Genomic DNA, 19,958 nt, shown 5'->3' on the forward strand with positions numbered 1-19,958 from the left:
TCTAATCATTTTCTTAAAATAATTTATAAGTTGATAAATAATATCAATTTGATTACAATCCAAAATCTTCAACTAATTCTTATTTTTTTAATTTAAATTATATTACTACACGTATAAAAATAAAAAATAAAAAAGCAACGTTGTACACTTAAAAAAAAAAAAATAGCAAGGTGGAGCATGTAAAAAAACAGCAACTACTCTTTGTATTTAAATAAAATACTAAATTCTTTGAATTTTCTCTGGCCATAAATTAGAGTAACATTAGATTTTTTGTTTATATCAACTTCTTCAATGTGGAGTGTATATATACTGTAGGAACAAGGCCAAAAAACGATATATAGGGCCCTGGGCCTTACCCGAGAGAGTTGGAATGTCCAAGAAGAGACGAGTAATAGAGGGATCCCAACTCAGTACCTCATGAATAAGAAAGGAGAAAAAGGTCTGAGGAGGGATATCTCCTCGACCACGACAAACACTACTCCGATGCGCATTCCAGCAACAAAAACGCCCTCAATGGAGGAGCCAATGTCAGAGACACATTACGTAAACACACGAGAAAGAAGGAGGCCCAAAAATATCTAAGGAAAGAGTGCAACCTCCGCATTGAATGCACTGCAGCTACTTTTCTGGCCGCATTTATGTGAAGAAGATCCCTGAACAGTGCCTCCTTGGTCACCGCAACTCACATAGAAGCTAGAGGGGATGTCTGATGGGACAAGTACTCAAATAACAACCCAAATTATCGACAAATGTAGGGTAAAGATTGCCTAAGAGGGACTATATAATAAGGAAAACCCTTCATAGGAAAGGGACAGGAAAAAAATAGAAAGAGGATACTGTAGCAGCTAGACTTGCATTTGTAATCAGTTCTATTAGTCTATATGAATATTGGCCTCCTTAGACAACACATTTACCTAACCTCACATGTATTGCTCTTGCAAGATAGTTTTTCAAACCTATCCTAGCCGTTGTTAGATTCACCAACACCTAGTTCTTCGAACCCACTCTCTACAAATTTATTGCATTGGACTCATTAACCCACAGTCTTATGCACATTGGGCTTGGGCTGTAAACCGAGTCCCTACATATACTAAATAATTCATAATGAATATATACCATACGGTTCTTTTTCTTTATTCTTTTCTTCTTCTACCTACAACCTTTCAAGTATGTATTTGTTTACTCTAATTTTTTTAAACCTAATTTGCTTATGTTTTATACAATTTATATGATTGTGGTTTGAGAATTAATCATTAAATATGCTTAGGCATGATTTTTTAAATTATTTTTTGTTTTATGACATGGGTTCTGATGGTGATATATTGTTTTCATCCTCTCAATTTTGATTTAGAGAAAAATCTTCTTTTTAGCTTACTATTAAGCATGTCTTGATATAAATTTGATTATAAATTGTTCATAACAATTTGATTTTTTTTTTCTCCTAATTGAAATAGCTTTGGCTAACTATTAGAGTTGTACACTTTGATCCATAAAAGAAGTCAATCTATCCATTTAGTTTTTATTTTTATTTTTTTATCAATCATTAAATATGGTTTGACATGATTTTTTATCAATCGTAAAATTTTATAATAAAGAACAATGACAAACAAGAACAAAGATACACTAAAAACATAGTGTATAAAGAGGTATTCAACAATCTATCAAAGACACAAAATTCTCGTTAGAGCACAATTAGTAGGTTACAAAATAATAATTAGGTTACAAAATAATAATTTTTTATTAGGTGTTTATTTTATATTTGATAGTTATTATACCAAAACATTTTTTTTCCTTTTGTTATTATAATAATTATTTGAGAGATTATTGTTTATCAAATAAAATGTATATTTTATAAGTTTATGATAAAACTGTGCAACGCATGAGCTTTTAACTAATTTCTTATAAAATACAGTTAAAAACTTAAAATAGATGTCTATTTATACTAATAGTTATTGTAGGGTTAGTTTTTGTGGCCCAAGCCCAAGAACAATTAATTTGTAGAGTATGGGTGAAAGAGCTAGGTTAAGTATGGGATTGATAACAATGGATCACAGCTTTCAAACACAAGCCAACATTAATTTTCACGTAAAATTTGATAATCCGAAGAGCTACAATATTCGTTTTTCTGATGAATAAAAATCTTAGGGTTACAATCAAGTTTTTTCCTCTCCTCCATTGTTAGGAGCTTCCTTTCTTTATATATTCACTCTTCTCCTCATCTCCATCGTTCACGTGTCCCTCATCCATGAGTTTGCTGAAGTACATGTCACGTCAGACATCTTCTTTTAGCTTTGTGTGAGTGGCGGTAGGTTAGGATACACTGTTTAGGGGTCTTCTCCACATAAATGCGGCTAGAAAAGTTTCTGCAGTGCATTAAATACGGTGGCAGCAGCTTTCCCCTTAGATATTTCTCATCCTTATCGTTCCATAGCATACTTAGAGCTTATCTTGATCAGGTGGAGTCCTCGAAAGGTCATTCTGGTCTTCCACACATTCAATTGATCTATGATATCGCATCAGAGGATTACAACCTCTTCGGACAGGAGATATCCTCTTCGGATTGTGATAATTCTTCCTTTTGAAGGTCCCACTTCTAGCCAAGCCTTGCCTTTTCCATCTTCTTTTTCTCGGTCGCAAAATAGCCCTCTTATAGGCCTTCGGCCCATTACGTTCGGCTGGGCCCCTTTTCTCCTACAGTTATCATAATGACCAAATTTTATATTTATATATAAAATAAAATAAAGAAAATAACATTTTTAGATACAAATCAAATTTTATGAAAATTTTATGTATAATGCACAATTTGTTGACTAGATTGTGCATAAAATGTTCACTCAAAACTCCAAATCAGTTACATCAATAATAATAAAACTCCAAGTCAGTGTGAAACTGTGGATTAAAGAATCTAAACTTTTATTTATTTTTTAATGTATTGAGAAATTCTACACTTTCTGCCATCTCTTTTCTTGTACAGGATGTTATCAATTCAATTATAGTATAATAAATAAATGAAATCTACTTTTTCTAAAAGAAAAATAATAATAATAATTTTGGATAAGTGTGTCGAATGGAGAACGGATTAGATTACATGGCAGCATGGCGAATGCCTCATAGATCACAGTTGTTAAACACTATTACACATATTTTTACAATATTTTTTTCATTCACACATATTTTTATAATATTTAAATAACATTATTAAAAATTTCTTACCAAACAGCCCTAGTTGTCCTTCCCATCTCATGATTAAAATCAAGAGCTGGACCAGTCTCCTCTCAAAAATTAGAAAATAAAAAATAAATAAATAAAGAGAGTTTCTAGTTATTTTTTGAGACTTACTCTAAAGATCTTAGGAAATCATGAAAAAAATATTTATTTTATGTTTAATATTATGTTCTTGTGATGGAATGATTAATCAAAATTTTGTGTATAAACTAAATAACTTTTCCAGTAGTAAAATTAAAATTGAAAAAAAATATGCTTAGGCATGATTTTTTAAATTATTTTTTGTTTTATGACATGGGTTCTGATGGTGATATATTGTTTTCATCCTCTCAATTTTGATTTAGAGAAAAATCTTCTTTTTAGCTTACTATTAAGCATGTCTTGATATAAATTTGATTATAAATTGTTCATAACAATTTGATTTTTTTTTTCTCCTAATTGAAATAGCTTTGGCTAACTATTAGAGTTGTACACTTTGATCCATAAAAGAAGTCAATCTATCCATTTAGTTTTTATTTTTATTTTTTTATCAATCATTAAATATGGTTTGACATGATTTTTTATCAATCGTAAAATTTTATAATAAAGAACAATGACAAACAAGAACAAAGATACACTAAAAACATAGTGTATAAAGAGGTATTCAACAATCTATCAAAGACACAAAATTCTCGTTAGAGCACAATTAGTAGGTTACAAAATAATAATTAGGTTACAAAATAATAATTTTTTATTAGGTGTTTATTTTATATTTGATAGTTATTATACCAAAACATTTTTTTTCCTTTTGTTATTATAATAATTATTTGAGAGATTATTGTTTATCAAATAAAATGTATATTTTATAAGTTTATGATAAAACTGTGCAACGCATGAGCTTTTAACTAATTTCTTATAAAATACAGTTAAAAACTTAAAATAGATGTCTATTTATACTAATAGTTATTGTAGGGTTAGTTTTTGTGGCCCAAGCCCAAGAACAATTAATTTGTAGAGTATGGGTGAAAGAGCTAGGTTAAGTATGGGATTGATAACAATGGATCACAGCTTTCAAACACAAGCCAACATTAATTTTCACGTAAAATTTGATAATCCGAAGAGCTACAATATTCGTTTTTCTGATGAATAAAAATCTTAGGGTTACAATCAAGTTTTTTCCTCTCCTCCATTGTTAGGAGCTTCCTTTCTTTATATATTCACTCTTCTCCTCATCTCCATCGTTCACGTGTCCCTCATCCATGAGTTTGCTGAAGTACATGTCACGTCAGACATCTTCTTTTAGCTTTGTGTGAGTGGCGGTAGGTTAGGATACACTGTTTAGGGGTCTTCTCCACATAAATGCGGCTAGAAAAGTTTCTGCAGTGCATTAAATACGGTGGCAGCAGCTTTCCCCTTAGATATTTCTCATCCTTATCGTTCCATAGCATACTTAGAGCTTATCTTGATCAGGTGGAGTCCTCGAAAGGTCATTCTGGTCTTCCACACATTCAATTGATCTATGATATCGCATCAGAGGATTACAACCTCTTCGGACAGGAGATATCCTCTTCGGATTGTGATAATTCTTCCTTTTGAAGGTCCCACTTCTAGCCAAGCCTTGCCTTTTCCATCTTCTTTTTCTCGGTCGCAAAATAGCCCTCTTATAGGCCTTCGGCCCATTACGTTCGGCTGGGCCCCTTTTCTCCTACAGTTATCATAATGACCAAATTTTATATTTATATATAAAATAAAATAAAGAAAATAACATTTTTAGATACAAATCAAATTTTATGAAAATTTTATGTATAATGCACAATTTGTTGACTAGATTGTGCATAAAATGTTCACTCAAAACTCCAAATCAGTTACATCAATAATAATAAAACTCCAAGTCAGTGTGAAACTGTGGATTAAAGAATCTAAACTTTTATTTATTTTTTAATGTATTGAGAAATTCTACACTTTCTGCCATCTCTTTTCTTGTACAGGATGTTATCAATTCAATTATAGTATAATAAATAAATGAAATCTACTTTTTCTAAAAGAAAAATAATAATAATTTTGGATAAGTGTGTCGAATGGAGAACGGATTAGATTACATGGCAGCATGGCGAATGCCTCATAGATCACAGTTGTCTAGGTTCTGCCTTATCGTTTTTTGAACAATTTTTTTCAGTTGTTTAAACACTATCACACGTATTTTTATAATATTTTTTTCATTCACACATATTTTTATAATATTTAAATAACGTTACTAAAAATTTCTTACCAAACAACCCTAGTCGTCCTTCCCATCTCATGATTAAAATCAAGAGCTGGACCAGTCTCCTCTCAAAAATTAAAAAATAAAAAATAAATAAATAAAGAGAGTTTCTAGTTATTTTTTGAGACTTACTCTAAAGATCTTAGGAAATCATGAAAAAAATATTTATTTTATGTTTAATATTATGTTCTTGTGATGGAATGATTAATCAAAATTTTGTGTATAAACTAAATAACTTTTCCAGTAGTAAAATTAAAATTGAAAAAATATATAGTAAAAAATAAAATAACCAAAATTATTTTTAAATTGTGTGAAAAAAATTAAATCACATAAACTCAGCTTTTATCGAATTCAAAATAAGAATATAGTTGGAGGAATGGAGATTTGAATCATGCACATATTGTGCATAATAAATACATTAAAATTTGGTTGTACACAACAAGTAGTATTCATGTCATACATTATTTTATTTTTGGTTGTGAAAACGACCTATTTGTTGAATGGTCCACGCTTGTTATACGTTTGATCTTGATTGGATGATTTCAAGCTGTTGGTGTTTTGGGCCATTGTTCTTAAAGTTTATGATTTCTATTTATTACTGAATTTTTCTGTTAAACATAATAGGAATCCTAAAGGCATAGGTTAAAGTAGTAAAGTGTTTACTACCAATAATTAAGGAGGAATATTATTAATCTTGTAAAGTAAGGGACACTACCATAATTAAGGAGGAGAAAGAGTACCCTTAGGAGTGGAAGAATTGGAGTTTTTTTTTTTTGAGAGATAGTTTTTAACTTATGATATTCGCTTTTAATAATTGTTCATATCATCAAACCAAGACATCAATTGGTTTTTTGTGTAATCAATGATCAAATCTCAGATTTCTTATTTGACAACAAGAAACTTTACTAGTTGAATTAATTGGAACCCACGGAGAAATAGTTCCTTAAATACAATACATGCATTAGTACCATAAATAAATTTAAACCCGTGATTGTATTACCAATAAAAATTTTCTAAGGAAATTAGATTTAATGCATCTATTTGTTCAAATTTAATTAAGGAATTTAATTTACTACACCTAAGGTATTTTTATATAAGTTTTACCCTTATTCTTTTTATATGAACAAGGGAGATTAGTGATGTAATTATTGTGACTAATTCTTCTTCTGCAAACACAGAGTTTGAATAAATTTATGGGCCTTAATTCTTAAAAAAATAAAAAAAAATTATGGTCCTTGGCTCCTTGCTTCGTGACATTTGTAGTTAGTATATCAAACTAAAATATCTATCATTTTTTTTAATGGGAAAATATTTATCATTATGCCTAGTTCCTCAATAACTATAAATTCACAACATGTGGCCAAGCTTAGTCTCCATGAAATTTTCGGCAATGGTTATGAAGGGTGTTGACTGTTGATTGAGAACTCTAACTCTAGAGTCTAGACTTAAGCTACAAATAATAAAATAGCGAAAAAAATATTATAAAGATTAATCGGTATACCATAATTTTTCAAATCATGCCCACCTAACGTATTGAAAACCATAGGTGGTGAATCTTAGTATTCTCATCTTTTAATACTATTTTAGACATAAGGATCAACATGTGTGGCACTTGATGATGTCTATATATTTATATATCATTATTCTTATATGTTAATAAAAGTAAACTGTGAATTCTCAACATTTTTTTTTCTTGCTTACATTCAACTGTATTTAAGGAATGTCAGACCGTATAATAAGATATATATATATATATATAAGATAAAAGAATTAAAGGCTTTAAAAAAAAAATGTATCTATCATTGCTTAACCTAGTTCCATTTGCATTTAATTTAAAAAAGAAAAAAAAGATGTTTGAGGGTAAACATCATTGAAACAGGGGTCCGTTTGGTAGATGAGTTTGAGTAATGTTGTTTGTATTTTTTTGAAATACATGTAGGTGAAAAAATGTGTGAAAAAATGTGTAATGTTGTTTAAAAACTGAAAACATGTTACTAATGGCTTGTTTGGATGTTTTTTTTCATCACTCAATTTTCGTCACTCGTCACTCATCACTCATCATTCATCACTCATCATTTTAAAATACCACACCCATTTGGCACCATCACTCAGTTACCATCACTCGATATTTTTCACACTGTTTGTAGGACCCATGCCTGACACCTCATAACCCCTAATAACTCTCTCTGCCTCTCCTTTTTCTTTTCATTTTTTTTCCCTTCATCTTTCTCTGCCTCCCCTAAACTTTTCTCTGCCTCTCCTTTTTATTTTTTTATTATTATATATATTTGTTTTCTCTCATGCATAGATCGGTGGATTGGGTTCGAGATGACTTGTTCATTAACGATGGTGGATGGCTTTCCACTGTGGCCGTTGATTGGGTTTGGTGGTGTGATGGGTTTGTGGTGTTGCTACTGAAGTGTGGCTGTAACCGACGAAGACCCGGTTGATGGATTTGAGTTTGCCTTTTTTTTTTTTTTTTTAATAAATTTATGATTGAGAAGTGTGGCTGATTGTTTGAAAGACCCGGTTGATGGATTTGAGTTTGCCTTTTTTTTTTTTTTTTTAATAAATTTATGATTGAGAAGTGTGGCTGATTGTTTGCAACCAAACCTAGAAAACCAAAGTGAAAAAAAAGAAAAAGAAAAAAAGAAGAAGAAACCCAAAATTGAAGACAAGAAAAAAAAAGGAAGAAATAAAGAACTGAAGACCGAATCATATGAAAGAAGAAAGAAGAAGGAAAAAAAAAAAAAAGGAAGAACTGAAGACCGAACCAGGAGAGAAACAAAAAAAAAAAAGAAAAAAAAAAGGTAGATTGGTCAAAAGTTGCGGCTAAGTTATGACTAGTGAGTCCCTCATGTGTGTTTAATTACAAAAATACAATTGAGTTATGAGTTATGGAAACTGAAAACAGCCAAAATGTGTTTTTAGTTTCCATAACTCCTAACTCAAAAATTAAAGAATTGAGTGATGGAAACAGAGTTATGAAAACAAAGAATTGGTGGTGCCAAACGGACTTCTCACTATAGGTCTCACCATTTTTGAGTAATGAGTTATGAAAATAGAGAACTGAATTATGAAAACAAGTCATTCAAACAACCTCTAAAATGCTCTACCAAACCGGACAGTAAGGTTTTTTTTTTTAGTTTGAAACAGAGGTTCAAACCTGTCATTGGAACACGAGCATTGGACTTGTGTCGCAAGCTTGAACGAAACTAGAAATGTCTTTGGGCGCTAAGAGATGCTTTATCAACGTGTTTAAATCAAAATCTTTTGGTTGGAGAAATTGAGATAGATGCTAAGGTTGTTTTTGACTGGATTTCTAAACCTTATAGCAACAATTTAAATCATGCCACTCTTATTATGAATCGCAAGAATCTTCTTAGCTAGATTCTGCAAGTCAAGATAAAGCACTGCATCCGTGCGGCAAATCAGAGCATCCACAGCAGTGGATCTAAATTTTTAGCTTTTTAGCATCACAATAAAATAATATAACTACTACAATAAAATAATATATTTCACTACCCAAAAAAACATCCACACAATACCATCCACAACCACCTCTACCATCAACCACAGCCACAACCACCACCACCACCACCACCAGCAGTAGCCACCAGCAGTAGCCACCAGTTCACAGTTGAAAAAAAAAAAAAAAAAAAAAAAAAGAAAAAGAAAAAAAAAGGAAGAAGAAGAAGAAGAAACCTAGAATTGAAGACAAGAAAAAAAAAGGAAGAAAGAAAGAACTGAAGACCGAACCATATGAAAGAAGAAAGAAGAAGGAAAAAAAAAAGGAAGAACTGAAGACCGAACCAGGAGAGAAAAAAAAGAAAAGAAAAAAAAAAAGGTAGATTTGTCAAAAGTTGCGGCTAAGTTATGACTAGTGAGTCCCTCATGTGTGTTTAATTACAAAAATGCAATTAAGTTATGAGTTATGGAAACTGAAAACAGCCAAAATGTGTTTTCAGTTTCCATAACTCATAACTCAAAAATTAAAGAATTGAGTGATAGAAACAGAGTTATGAAAACAAAGAATTGGTGGTGCCAAACGGACTTCTCATTATAGGTCTCACCATTTTTGAATTATGAGTTATGAAAATAGAGAACTGAATTATGAAAACAAGTCATTCAAACAACCTCTAAAATGCTCTACCAAACGGGACAGTAAGGTTTTTTTTTTTTAGTTTGAAACAGAGGTTCAAACCTGTCATTGGAACACGAGCATTGGACTTGTGTCGCAAGCTTGAACGAAACTAGAAATGTCTTTGGGCGCTAAGAGATGCTTTATCAACGTGTTTAAATCAAAATCTTTTGGTTGGAGAAATTGAGATAGATGCTAAGGTTGTTTTTGACTGGATTTCTAAACCTTATAGCAACAATTTAAATCATGCTACTCTTATTATGAATCGCAAGAATCTTCTTAGCTAGATTCTGCAAGTCAAGATAAAGCACTGCATCCGTGCGGCAAATCAGTGCACAGATATAATGACAGGAAAATGACCCATTTTAGGGTCTGTTTAGATCTGATCATTTGGCTGAATTTTTTTTTTTTTTTATAAAAATATTGTAGATAATGGTAAAAATGATCTAAAATAGTATAATGTGACTCATAAATAATACCTAAAAGTACAGTAAAGTTTATAAATAGTAGTAAAAATAAGCTAAATAATAAAATAAATTGATAAAATTAATCATGTCAAACAAACCTTAAGACAAGACTTTGTTGTTTTTGATCAACCCCCTGGAGACATTTGTATTTTTCTTTACTGTGCTAGTTTTGGACCTGTACTACGAGAGCAGATGTCCTCCCAAGTCACAACTCTGTTTCTAGTTCCCCAAAAAAAAGAAAATAAAAGGTTCCTATTGCTATGCATTAAAAAGTAGATGGGTCATATGACTCATATCCAAATCATACACAGTACTCTGAATCAAAATGGCCTTACAAAACTTGTTAATTGGCCGGCAGAAGCATTAGGCTCTCAGCGAGCCACGTCGAAGGGCACATTCTGTGCACAACTGCACATGCTTGACACACATTATGAAGTACAAGAGAAAACATGAATAAACAAAAATGGGCATGAGAAAACAGTATTGGACAATTGGGATTAAGACTGCTCAGCTATCTCATAATTAATTAAGCACGGATTGTGTGAGTGAAAGGACTGGACTATATCCACTATACAGTCTTAAAGTGCTTTCAGATCAGATACGCAATTATGTGTGTGATTCATAAAAGACATTGTGTAATTATGTGGACACTGACTCAGAGTTTCTTACACTACAATTTTGTGTTATGCAAATATTCTTAGAAGTGATAAAAGGGGAAAAAAGACAAGTTTTGACTTGCAAAAAATTGATTTTTAGAGTTTGATTTGTAAGCATTTTACCTTGTACATAATATCATTTTAATGTAGTTATAAATTTTAATGATTTTATAAGAGATTTGAGATTTAATTTTTGCTTACACAAAAAATGAATTAGTGTATTGATCTGATAATAAAAGCTATTATTAGGAGTAGATATTATAGTTTGAAATCCTCTAAAAAAAATTAATGCAATTAGAAGTAATTTGCTAAGAAAAATTTGATTGATAATTGTTTTGGCTGAATAATTGTCTGATAATTTATCTAATTTCAATTATATATATCTTACAAGTTACAAGGCCTTCCATAATTTGAGACTTGTAGAGGGATGATAGACTTCCTTGTGGGTCTGCTTGGGGGACACTAGCATTCCTATCCAATCAAGAGAGGCCCAATCCACAAACTGACAAACTTGATTATATATGGAAAAAAACAGACTCTATGTAGTTTCTCCTGAACAATGTGGAACCTCCTTTAGGTTTTGAGTGCAACAACTAATCTCTATATGTCATTGTTTTATGTGAACGTGTAATTTTAAATATGAACATGTATCATCATATAAGCAACTCATTATTTATTGACACAATTCTTGAATTGAAGATCTTTGTCAAGAATATAGAATCAGAGGAATTTTTTTCTTCTTTTAACAAAATATAAATATTGAGAATTGTACACACTCATTGATTGGTATAAATTTACATTTGTGAATCAATCTTAATTGTGTGATTTACAAACATGAAAATTTGTGTTTATATACACCAAACAAATTTCCAATTGAAATTTTGTTCATCAAAAACTTATTATTACTATTGTTATTATGAAAGTAAGAAATATATATAATATCTAAATGCTAAATTGTAATATTTATTATTGCTATGCTTTTATTGAGCTATATCAATGTAGCATTTCGGTTCACTTTGATCTATTCAGACAATTCGATCTAGTTTGGTCCATTTGCTCCTCTTCGGTCTAATTCGATCCACCTCGGTCTATTCCAATTTAGTTCGGTCCATTTAGTCAATTTCGGTCCACTTTAATCTATTCAATCCAATTTGGTCTACATCGGTCCAATTCAGTCTAATTCAGTCCAATTTAATCTATTTGATCAATTTTGGTCCACTACAGTCAACACCTTTCATACTGCACATGGAGATAAATGCTTTATCCCTAACAATCCACAACAAATCCTTGTTCTAATTTTATCACTACTGTCACTTTTTTTACCCATTTATAACAATTTGCCACCTTGGGAAAAATCCTAACTTAATGCATATGTATTATAGTGCATATGTATTATTACATTAATGCAAAGGTTACAACTACTATCAAAAGTGAGGACTGCTTCATCTAAAGAAGTGGATAGCATGCTTATATACCTAATCCTGATTGGCTTGGGTCAAAGACTAATACTTAATTTACCAATTATCCCTGACTTTAAAGTAATTAAATAAAATTATAATAAACTATAATTAGCTAATAAAAAATTAAACTTGAATAAATTTGTCTTACAATTGCTTCTAAAATCAGTAGTTAAAATAAATTTGTCTTCATACTCACGCTCCCTGCATCATTGGCACTTAAAAAACTTTGAGATTTTATAAATTCATACGAGCAAAACCAAAATACAACAGTGAATTGTAACAGGAAAGCAAAATTCTTATTGGATGATACGAATAAAATGTGTTTCAAAACTGTATCTCATAGGCAACATCTTATTCTGAAAGTGAACAAAGACATGGATTTAATGCTCAATTACACGCTTAGCACCATCCAAAGTATTCTTCAGTAGCATTGCAACAGTCATTGGCCCCACTCCACCCGGAACAGGAGTTATCCATCCAGCTACTTTACATGCTTCCTGGTAATGAACATCTCCAACTAGCCTATAGCCTGACTTCTTACTTGGGTCATCGATGGCATTTGTGCCAACATCAATAACTGCAGCACCAGGTTTGATCCAACTACCTTTGACCTGAAAATCGAGTAAATACAACAACATCAACAAAGCTTTAGTCTCAAACTTTTTGGGGTCAGCTATGGATTCTCAACAAAATTAATTAGGTTAACCGCAGGAAATTAAGTAAATAAATGAAATTAAAATATATCTCCCAACAGGGCCAACAAGCAATCTGAATCTATACAAGGAACTGTTACAAATCAAAAACTGTGTTCGTTCCACAGGCAAATTGATTTAAGCCAATGGTGTAATTATATAGCTTCTTAGAGAATGCTATAGATTATAGACCAGATAAATATACCAAATGTGCAGAACTATTGATGCCTGTGAGTAACAACTTACAACTAATGTACAAAGCAAGGTCCCCAGGAAGGATTTCTAATTTATATTTTCAATTTTCTAAAAGCTAATGCTGATTTATTCATTTTGATATTCTCTGATCCTTACAATCTCTAGCTCAAATCCTTCATGTTTCTTTTAACTAGTAGATTTTATGATGGTTAGGGTACATGAACAAGCTTAAGTCTGGATATTAAATTTTATGATATTGCTCTCCTTTCAAAGGAAGCCAGAAAAGGGTTATACATGATGCAAGTACATAAATGGGATTAGGTTATTCCAAAGCAAGAAAAACAGATCAATAAACTGTCTCTAGTTACCATCATTGCTTGCCCTGCTGCTGCAATAATGATGTCTGCTTCACGAATGACTTTTTCAGGATCTTGAGAATGTGAATGGACTATGGTAACTGTAGCGTCTGCTTTCAGAAGTAGCAGGGAAACTGGCAATCCAACTATGTTACTTCGACCCACCACAACTGCTTTCTTTCCCTTTACAGTTATACCACTTCGTGACAGAAGTTCAAGACATCCCTGCTCAAAAAATATATCTTTACCAAATGTGTTGCTTATTTCATAGAAGGTAAAGAAAAGATATCAAGTTTAAACATTTTAATTTTTTTTTCTTTTCAGATTAAGTATATTGCCTTAGGGGTGCAAGGAAGGAACAAGGGATCTCTGCCTTTCATTGCAAGCCTGCCAATGTTCAGCGGATGAAAGCCATCTACATCCTTCTCAATGCTGATTTCAGTCAGAACATTCTCTTCATTTATATGCTTTGGCAATGGGAGTTGAACCAATATTCCTGACAATGTAACAAACCAAGTGTCTAGGATAAACATACAGATTTAATGAATCAAAGAGCCCACATACATAGTAATATTCAATACTTAACTGGTTTATAGTTTGGTTGAAACACCTAATGCATTCTAGTGCAGTAGGAAACAAGAACTAATCTGGTAATGATTTAAAAATAATTTTTAGTATACCTTAGTACTTTTCTGAAACACATATATGATTCCATTTATCATATTTTTAGTTTCAAATATAAAAGCTTATTTTTATGATTTCCTACAATATCCTTTTCTATGAGAGTAATTGAAAAAAAACACTATCAACTCTAATTCAATGATCATATATTTAACTTGAACAAAATCAATAATAAATTTTCACAAAGTTCAAGATGATTTAACATCAAATTCATGTATATACATTAAAAACTGACCAACCATGTACATCAGGATTTGCATTTAACTCATCAACTTTAGCAATCAACTCAGCTTCAGAAACTTGCTCCGGAAGGTCTATGTCAAACGACTTAATCCCAACTTCAGCACACGCCTTTCTCTTCATATTCACATAGCTTTGAGAATCCTTCCTGTTGCCCACAATCACTACAGCCAGCCCTGGGACCTGACCGTATTAAGTAAGAGAAGTATCAATGATCAAAATCCCAGTTTACAATCTCTCATGAAATGCCTTTCTATAATTCAATAGTTCCATGAATGTCTCTATTGGAAACAAAAGGCTAAGAAGTTGGGCCAACCATGAATAGTATAAAAGGTTTTAAATTTAATGTATTTGTCAAATTTTGTAAAATATAGACCTTGTTCTTATTTTCTCATCTCTGCTTCCAGGTATACGTTTCCATAAGCAGATTAATACGCAATTATCAATGATTTTAGACAATTCACATACAAATTTAGACTAGTTTAAAGTTGAACTAATTCCCTCAACTCTTTCAATACATGATTTATAGAAGCCCATTCTGGGTTTTACTTTTGCAAGTCAGAATCTTTAGGGCCTGTTTGGTTGTCCCATAAGTTCAAGTATCTTGCATAGTATTTATTGCACTAATTCATCACTTTCATAAGGAAATAAGTCCAAAAATAAATAAATCAATAATAAATTTTCACAAAGTTCAAGATGATTTAACATCAAATTCATGTATATACATTAAAAACTGACCAACCATGTACATCAGGATTTGCATTTAACTCATCAACTTTAGCAATCAACTCAGCTTCAGAAACTTGCTCCGGAAGGTCTATGTCAAACGACTTAATCCCAACTTCAGCACACGCCTTTCTCTTCATATTCACATAGCTTTGAGAATCCTTCCTGTTGCCCACAATCACTACAGCCAGCCCTGGGACCTGACCGTATTAAGTAAGAGAAGTATCAATGATCAAAATCCCAGTTTACAATCTGTCATGAAATGCCTTTCTATAATTCAATAGTTCCATGAATGTCTCTATTGGAAACAAAAGGCTAAGAAGTGTTAATTGAGCTACAAGACTCTTGGCCAATCTGTCATGAAATGCTACTCTACAACAGACCTCATCCTAGTACAACATTAAGGAGTATCTGCCAAACCATAGAACTGGGCCAACCATGAATAGTATAAAAGGTTTTAAATTTAATGTATTTGTCAAATTTTGTAAAATATAGACCCTGTTCTTATTTTCTCATCTCTGCTTCTAGGTATACATGTTTCCATAAGCAGATTAGTACGCAATTATCAATGATTTTAGACAATTCACATACAAATTTAGACTAGTTTGAAGTCGAACTAATTCCCTCAACTCTTTCAATACATGATTTATAGAAGACAAGCCCATTCTGGGTTTTGCTTTTGCAAGTCAGAATCTTTAGGGCCTGTTTGGTTGTCCCATAAGTTCAAGTATCTTGCATAGTATTTATTGCACTAATTCATCACTTTCATAAGGAAATAAGTCCAAAAATAAATAAATAAAATCCCCAAAATAAAAACTGCATTTCTGTCTCATTAAAGATAAAGGTTCCTAATTTGATAAACAAAAATCACAAATGGCAAAATCCCAGATGGAAATATTGTTCCAAAATCCAAGTTAAGTGTAATTTTTGAAGGCAGAAACATAGTACATACCTTGCCGTGTTTTTGCGCTAGTTGGTGGACTTCAGCGGCGATTTCATTGCGGATGGTTTGAGCGATGGCTTTGCCGTCGATAATGTTGGCCTTGTGATCCGACGGTGATGCCATGTTTATCCGAAGAGACTCTATTGAAAGTCACGATTTGGAGTTGGGAATTGAGCCACCCACCAACTGGGCTTTTAGCAGATGCGTCCAAGTCCAACACTGTCGTAACATGATGTAAGACAGAGACAGTTAATAAGATTAAGATGATTAATTGAATTCTACAATACCACTCACGGTCACAAGTGCCTAATTAACATAGAGAAATTCTTACTAGTCCCAATATCGAAAACTAGTCAAAAAGTAATAAATTTTTATATAACATAAAAATTTCACTCTAAATTAATTTAAATGTATATGTATGAGAAGTTTCTTTTTAAAAACTTAAATTTCGGTCCTTACACCTCATATTTCATAATCACTTTTATTTGTAGAGCGACCATCATACCAAAGTTATGCGGTGGTATAAACAAAAGAAATTCTAAGGACACAATTATGTTGTGGTGACAAATTATTAATGGTATGTAAATAAATGATATTAGTGATTGATTTGGATAAAAATCAATAAAAATTTATCAACTTAGTTGCATTTGAAATTGGCTTAAAAAGTTCATTTTTTTACGATTTAGTTTTTTTTTTTGTTACTATTTATAGATCTTATTGCACTTTTTTTGTACTATTCATGGGTTATATCCTACTATTTTAGTTACCTTTTAGCTTTATCTATTGCACTTTTAGCAAAAAAGTTTCCAATTTCAACTAAATAAGCTGTTTCCAGACGAACTTTTAACATATATGAAAAAAGTTGTCAAATTTATTGTGTATCTAGTTAAAGAGTGAAAGTGTTGGTTAAGATAAACTATCTCTTAAAAAAAATTCTTATCACAATTGATATTTGTTTATGATTCAGGTTAATGAATGCCAAGCAATTGATATTTGTTTATCTACTGTACTTTTAGCAAAAAGTTTTCAATTTCAGCTAAATAAGTTGTTCTCAGACGGTCTTTTAACATATATGAAAAAAGTTGTCAAATTTATTGTGTATCTAGTTAAAGAGTGAAAGTGTTGGTTAAGATAAACTATCTCTTAAAAAAAATTCTTATCACAATGGAAATTTGTTTATGATTCAGGTTAATGAATGCTAAAATGAAGTGGTTAAGGTTGATTTTTTATTATTATATTAAATATTTGTTTATTTATCTTTGTTGTTTTCTAATGCAATGGACCCATATGCACAAATGTACTCATTAATCAAATCCTTTGTTTATTTGTTTTTTATATTTGATGGGCAGGAATCAGTGAAAGTTTGTCAACACAACATATATGAAAAAAGTTGTCAAATTTATTATGTATTTAGTTAAAGAGTGTGAAAATGTTGGTTAAGATAAACTATCTCTTAAAAAAAAATTCTTATCACAATTGATATTTGTTTATGTTCAGGTTAATGAATGCTAAAAAGCAGTGGTTGAGGTTGAATTTTTTTATTATATCAAATATTTTTTATTTATTTATTTTAGTTGTTTTCTAATGTAATGGACCCATATGCACAAATGTACTCATTAACCAAATCCTTTTTTTATTTGCTTTTTATACTTGATGGGCAAGAATAAGTGAAAGTTTGTCAATACGACATATATGAAAAAAAATAGTCAAATTTATTATGTAGATAACATTACTCAATAAACAAAGGGTCCAATTAAGGAGTGTGGAAGTGTTGGTTAAGATTGAAACGAGTCCAAATCTTGTATACCACTTTTTGTGTACTATTCTATGTTTCACCAATCACTACTTATCATGTGTTCATTTTACTTTCTTTCTAGAATTATTGAAATTTAAAATGGAAAGCAATCATACACATGGTAGGTAGTGATTGGTGAAACATAGAGTGGTACGCAAAAAGTGGTACACAAGATTTGGCTTGATTGAAACTATCTCTAAAAGAAAATAAAAATCTTATCACAATTGATATTTGTTTATGATTTGAGTTAATGAATGCTTAAAAGCAGTGGTTAAGGTTGAATTTTTTTTATTATAATAAATATTTGTTTATTTATTTTTGTTGCTTTCCAATGTAGTGGACCCATATGCCTGAATATTCCCATTAACAAAATTCTTTGTTTATTTACTTTTTATTCTTTCCTCTGGTACATTGAGATATGCTAGGTTCCCCCTTAAAGGAGTGCATTTGTACACCTATTAACATATATTATAAAATAAACCGAATGTTATATGACTCTCTTCTAAAGAAAAGAAATCATTATGCAACTCTTAGAAGAAGCTCATTGTTATCTACAAAATAAATAAATAAAAAACTTATTGATTCCAATAAATTTATATATATATATATATATATATATATATATAAAACATTTGCTATAATGCAAAGTGCCAATCAAGCTGGGTTGCGGACCTGCGGTTTATTATAGCGAAGCTGTCCATGGGTTCACTCGCTTGATATATGCCCAACTCCTGCGGACGGGCCTGCCCAATCCCAATCAATTTCCAAGTGCTACTCAGTTTAAAACTAATACCGAATGACCCAAAAATTGGCAACATCCTCCAATGAGCTTCGGGCACAAATGTCTTCCTGATGATTTCATGGCAAGCATCGCCTTAACCTTATAACTTGTGTGATGTAGCAATCCACATGAAACATACATAAAAAATAAAATAAAAAAGATTTAATTTGATGGTATTTATTTAATTTTTATTTTTATGGGAAGTTGATGGTATTGATTGGTACATGAGCCACTTCTTTATCAATTTAGATAAGACCTAGGAATACAGCATGTACTTTATAATTGGAGTCTTTTTTAATGATATCTTATTTTTTATAAATTAAATAATTAGTCAACTAGTATTTTGTTTTGTTTTTGTTTTTGTTTTAGTGTAAATAACTAAATATACTAACCATATTTTGTTTTATGAAAAAAAGGCATGAGAGAGAGAGAGAGAGAGAGAGAGAGAGAGAGAGAGAGAGCTTTCTAATTGTTGGTATGGCACACTTGTTTGGGGATTATAGGAGTAAAATAATGGAAATGAAGCCAATGGAAATGACTTAAAGGCACAAATGATTCATTATTTTTAAGATAATATTTGTTCCCACTCAAAGAGTTTGCTAATTAGCTATGGGTAAATTTGTCTCCAGATTCAACTAAGCTATAACTCTTTTAGCAACAAACTTGAAGAATTATGTGAATTTTTCTCAAATGTGCAAAATATGTAAAAAGAAAAAAAAGAAAGAAAGATGGAAGCCAATAAACAAGGAAGAGGCCCGTTTGAAAGGGCATTAATGAATGGTCACTTTGGTTAATACAAGCCCTCAAAACACTTGTCTTGATTGTAACTAGCCGTTGGAGATAAGAAAATGTCTTATTTAGGGATGGCAATGGAGTGGGACAAGTCCAAAGGATGGGGTTTTCGCTCCCACCCCGCATGGTTTTGGAATCAACTTGAATTTAGGATGGCTATTCGAAATCTTAGTGAAACCTCGTTACTATGGGGTCCAAAAGCACAAGGAGATTTTACTCGTTGGTGTCAATTAGGCGGTCTGTGGACTTTTGTTGCTCTCGACAAGCGCTTTCGGACTAATAGGTTTCATGTTACATCAATTTGAACTTGCTCAATCTATTAAATTGCGACCTTATAATGCAATCGCATTCTTTACTCCAATTACTATTGGGGACAACAAACAAAACAATTTTATTTTATTATAATAATATTATAACAAATCTAACTTATTATAACTAATATTAAATTAAATAAATAATAAATAAATAGAGTGCTCCTATTCAAAATGCCTTGTGATCTTCAACCAATTCTGTGCCTTAATCCAAGAACTTGTTCAAAAATACTATAATAAAAGGATTGTCTAGTT

General features: G+C 31.3%; 1 protein-coding gene across 2 annotated transcripts; it reads right to left on the minus strand.

The window, feature by feature from the left end:
* Positions 1 to 12,465: 12,465 nt before the first annotated feature.
* On the minus strand, positions 12,466 to 16,264 carry LOC112033934 (bifunctional protein FolD 2). Of its 2 annotated transcripts, XM_065768655.1 has the most exons (5): positions 16,034 to 16,264; positions 15,098 to 15,281; positions 13,773 to 13,930; positions 13,447 to 13,659; positions 12,466 to 12,802 (listed from the first exon to the last, which is right to left on the minus strand). In XM_065768655.1, the coding sequence occupies exons 1-5, from the start codon at positions 16,145 to 16,147 to the stop codon at positions 12,572 to 12,574; spliced, it is 900 nt and encodes a 299-aa protein (XP_065624727.1). In that variant the 5' UTR covers positions 16,148 to 16,264; the 3' UTR covers positions 12,466 to 12,571. The 2 variants fall into 2 exon arrangements, with proteins under 2 accessions (XP_065624727.1, XP_023922482.2); XM_024066714.2 differs by lacking the exons at positions 15,098 to 15,281; positions 16,034 to 16,264 and adding an exon at positions 14,355 to 14,567.
* Positions 16,265 to 19,958: the final 3,694 nt, after the last annotated feature.

The sequence above is a fragment of the Quercus suber genome, unplaced genomic scaffold (genome assembly GCF_002906115.3).
Source record: "Quercus suber isolate HL8 unplaced genomic scaffold, Cork oak 2.0 scaffold_982, whole genome shotgun sequence".
Classification (NCBI taxonomy): Eukaryota; Viridiplantae; Streptophyta; class Magnoliopsida; order Fagales; family Fagaceae; genus Quercus; species Quercus suber.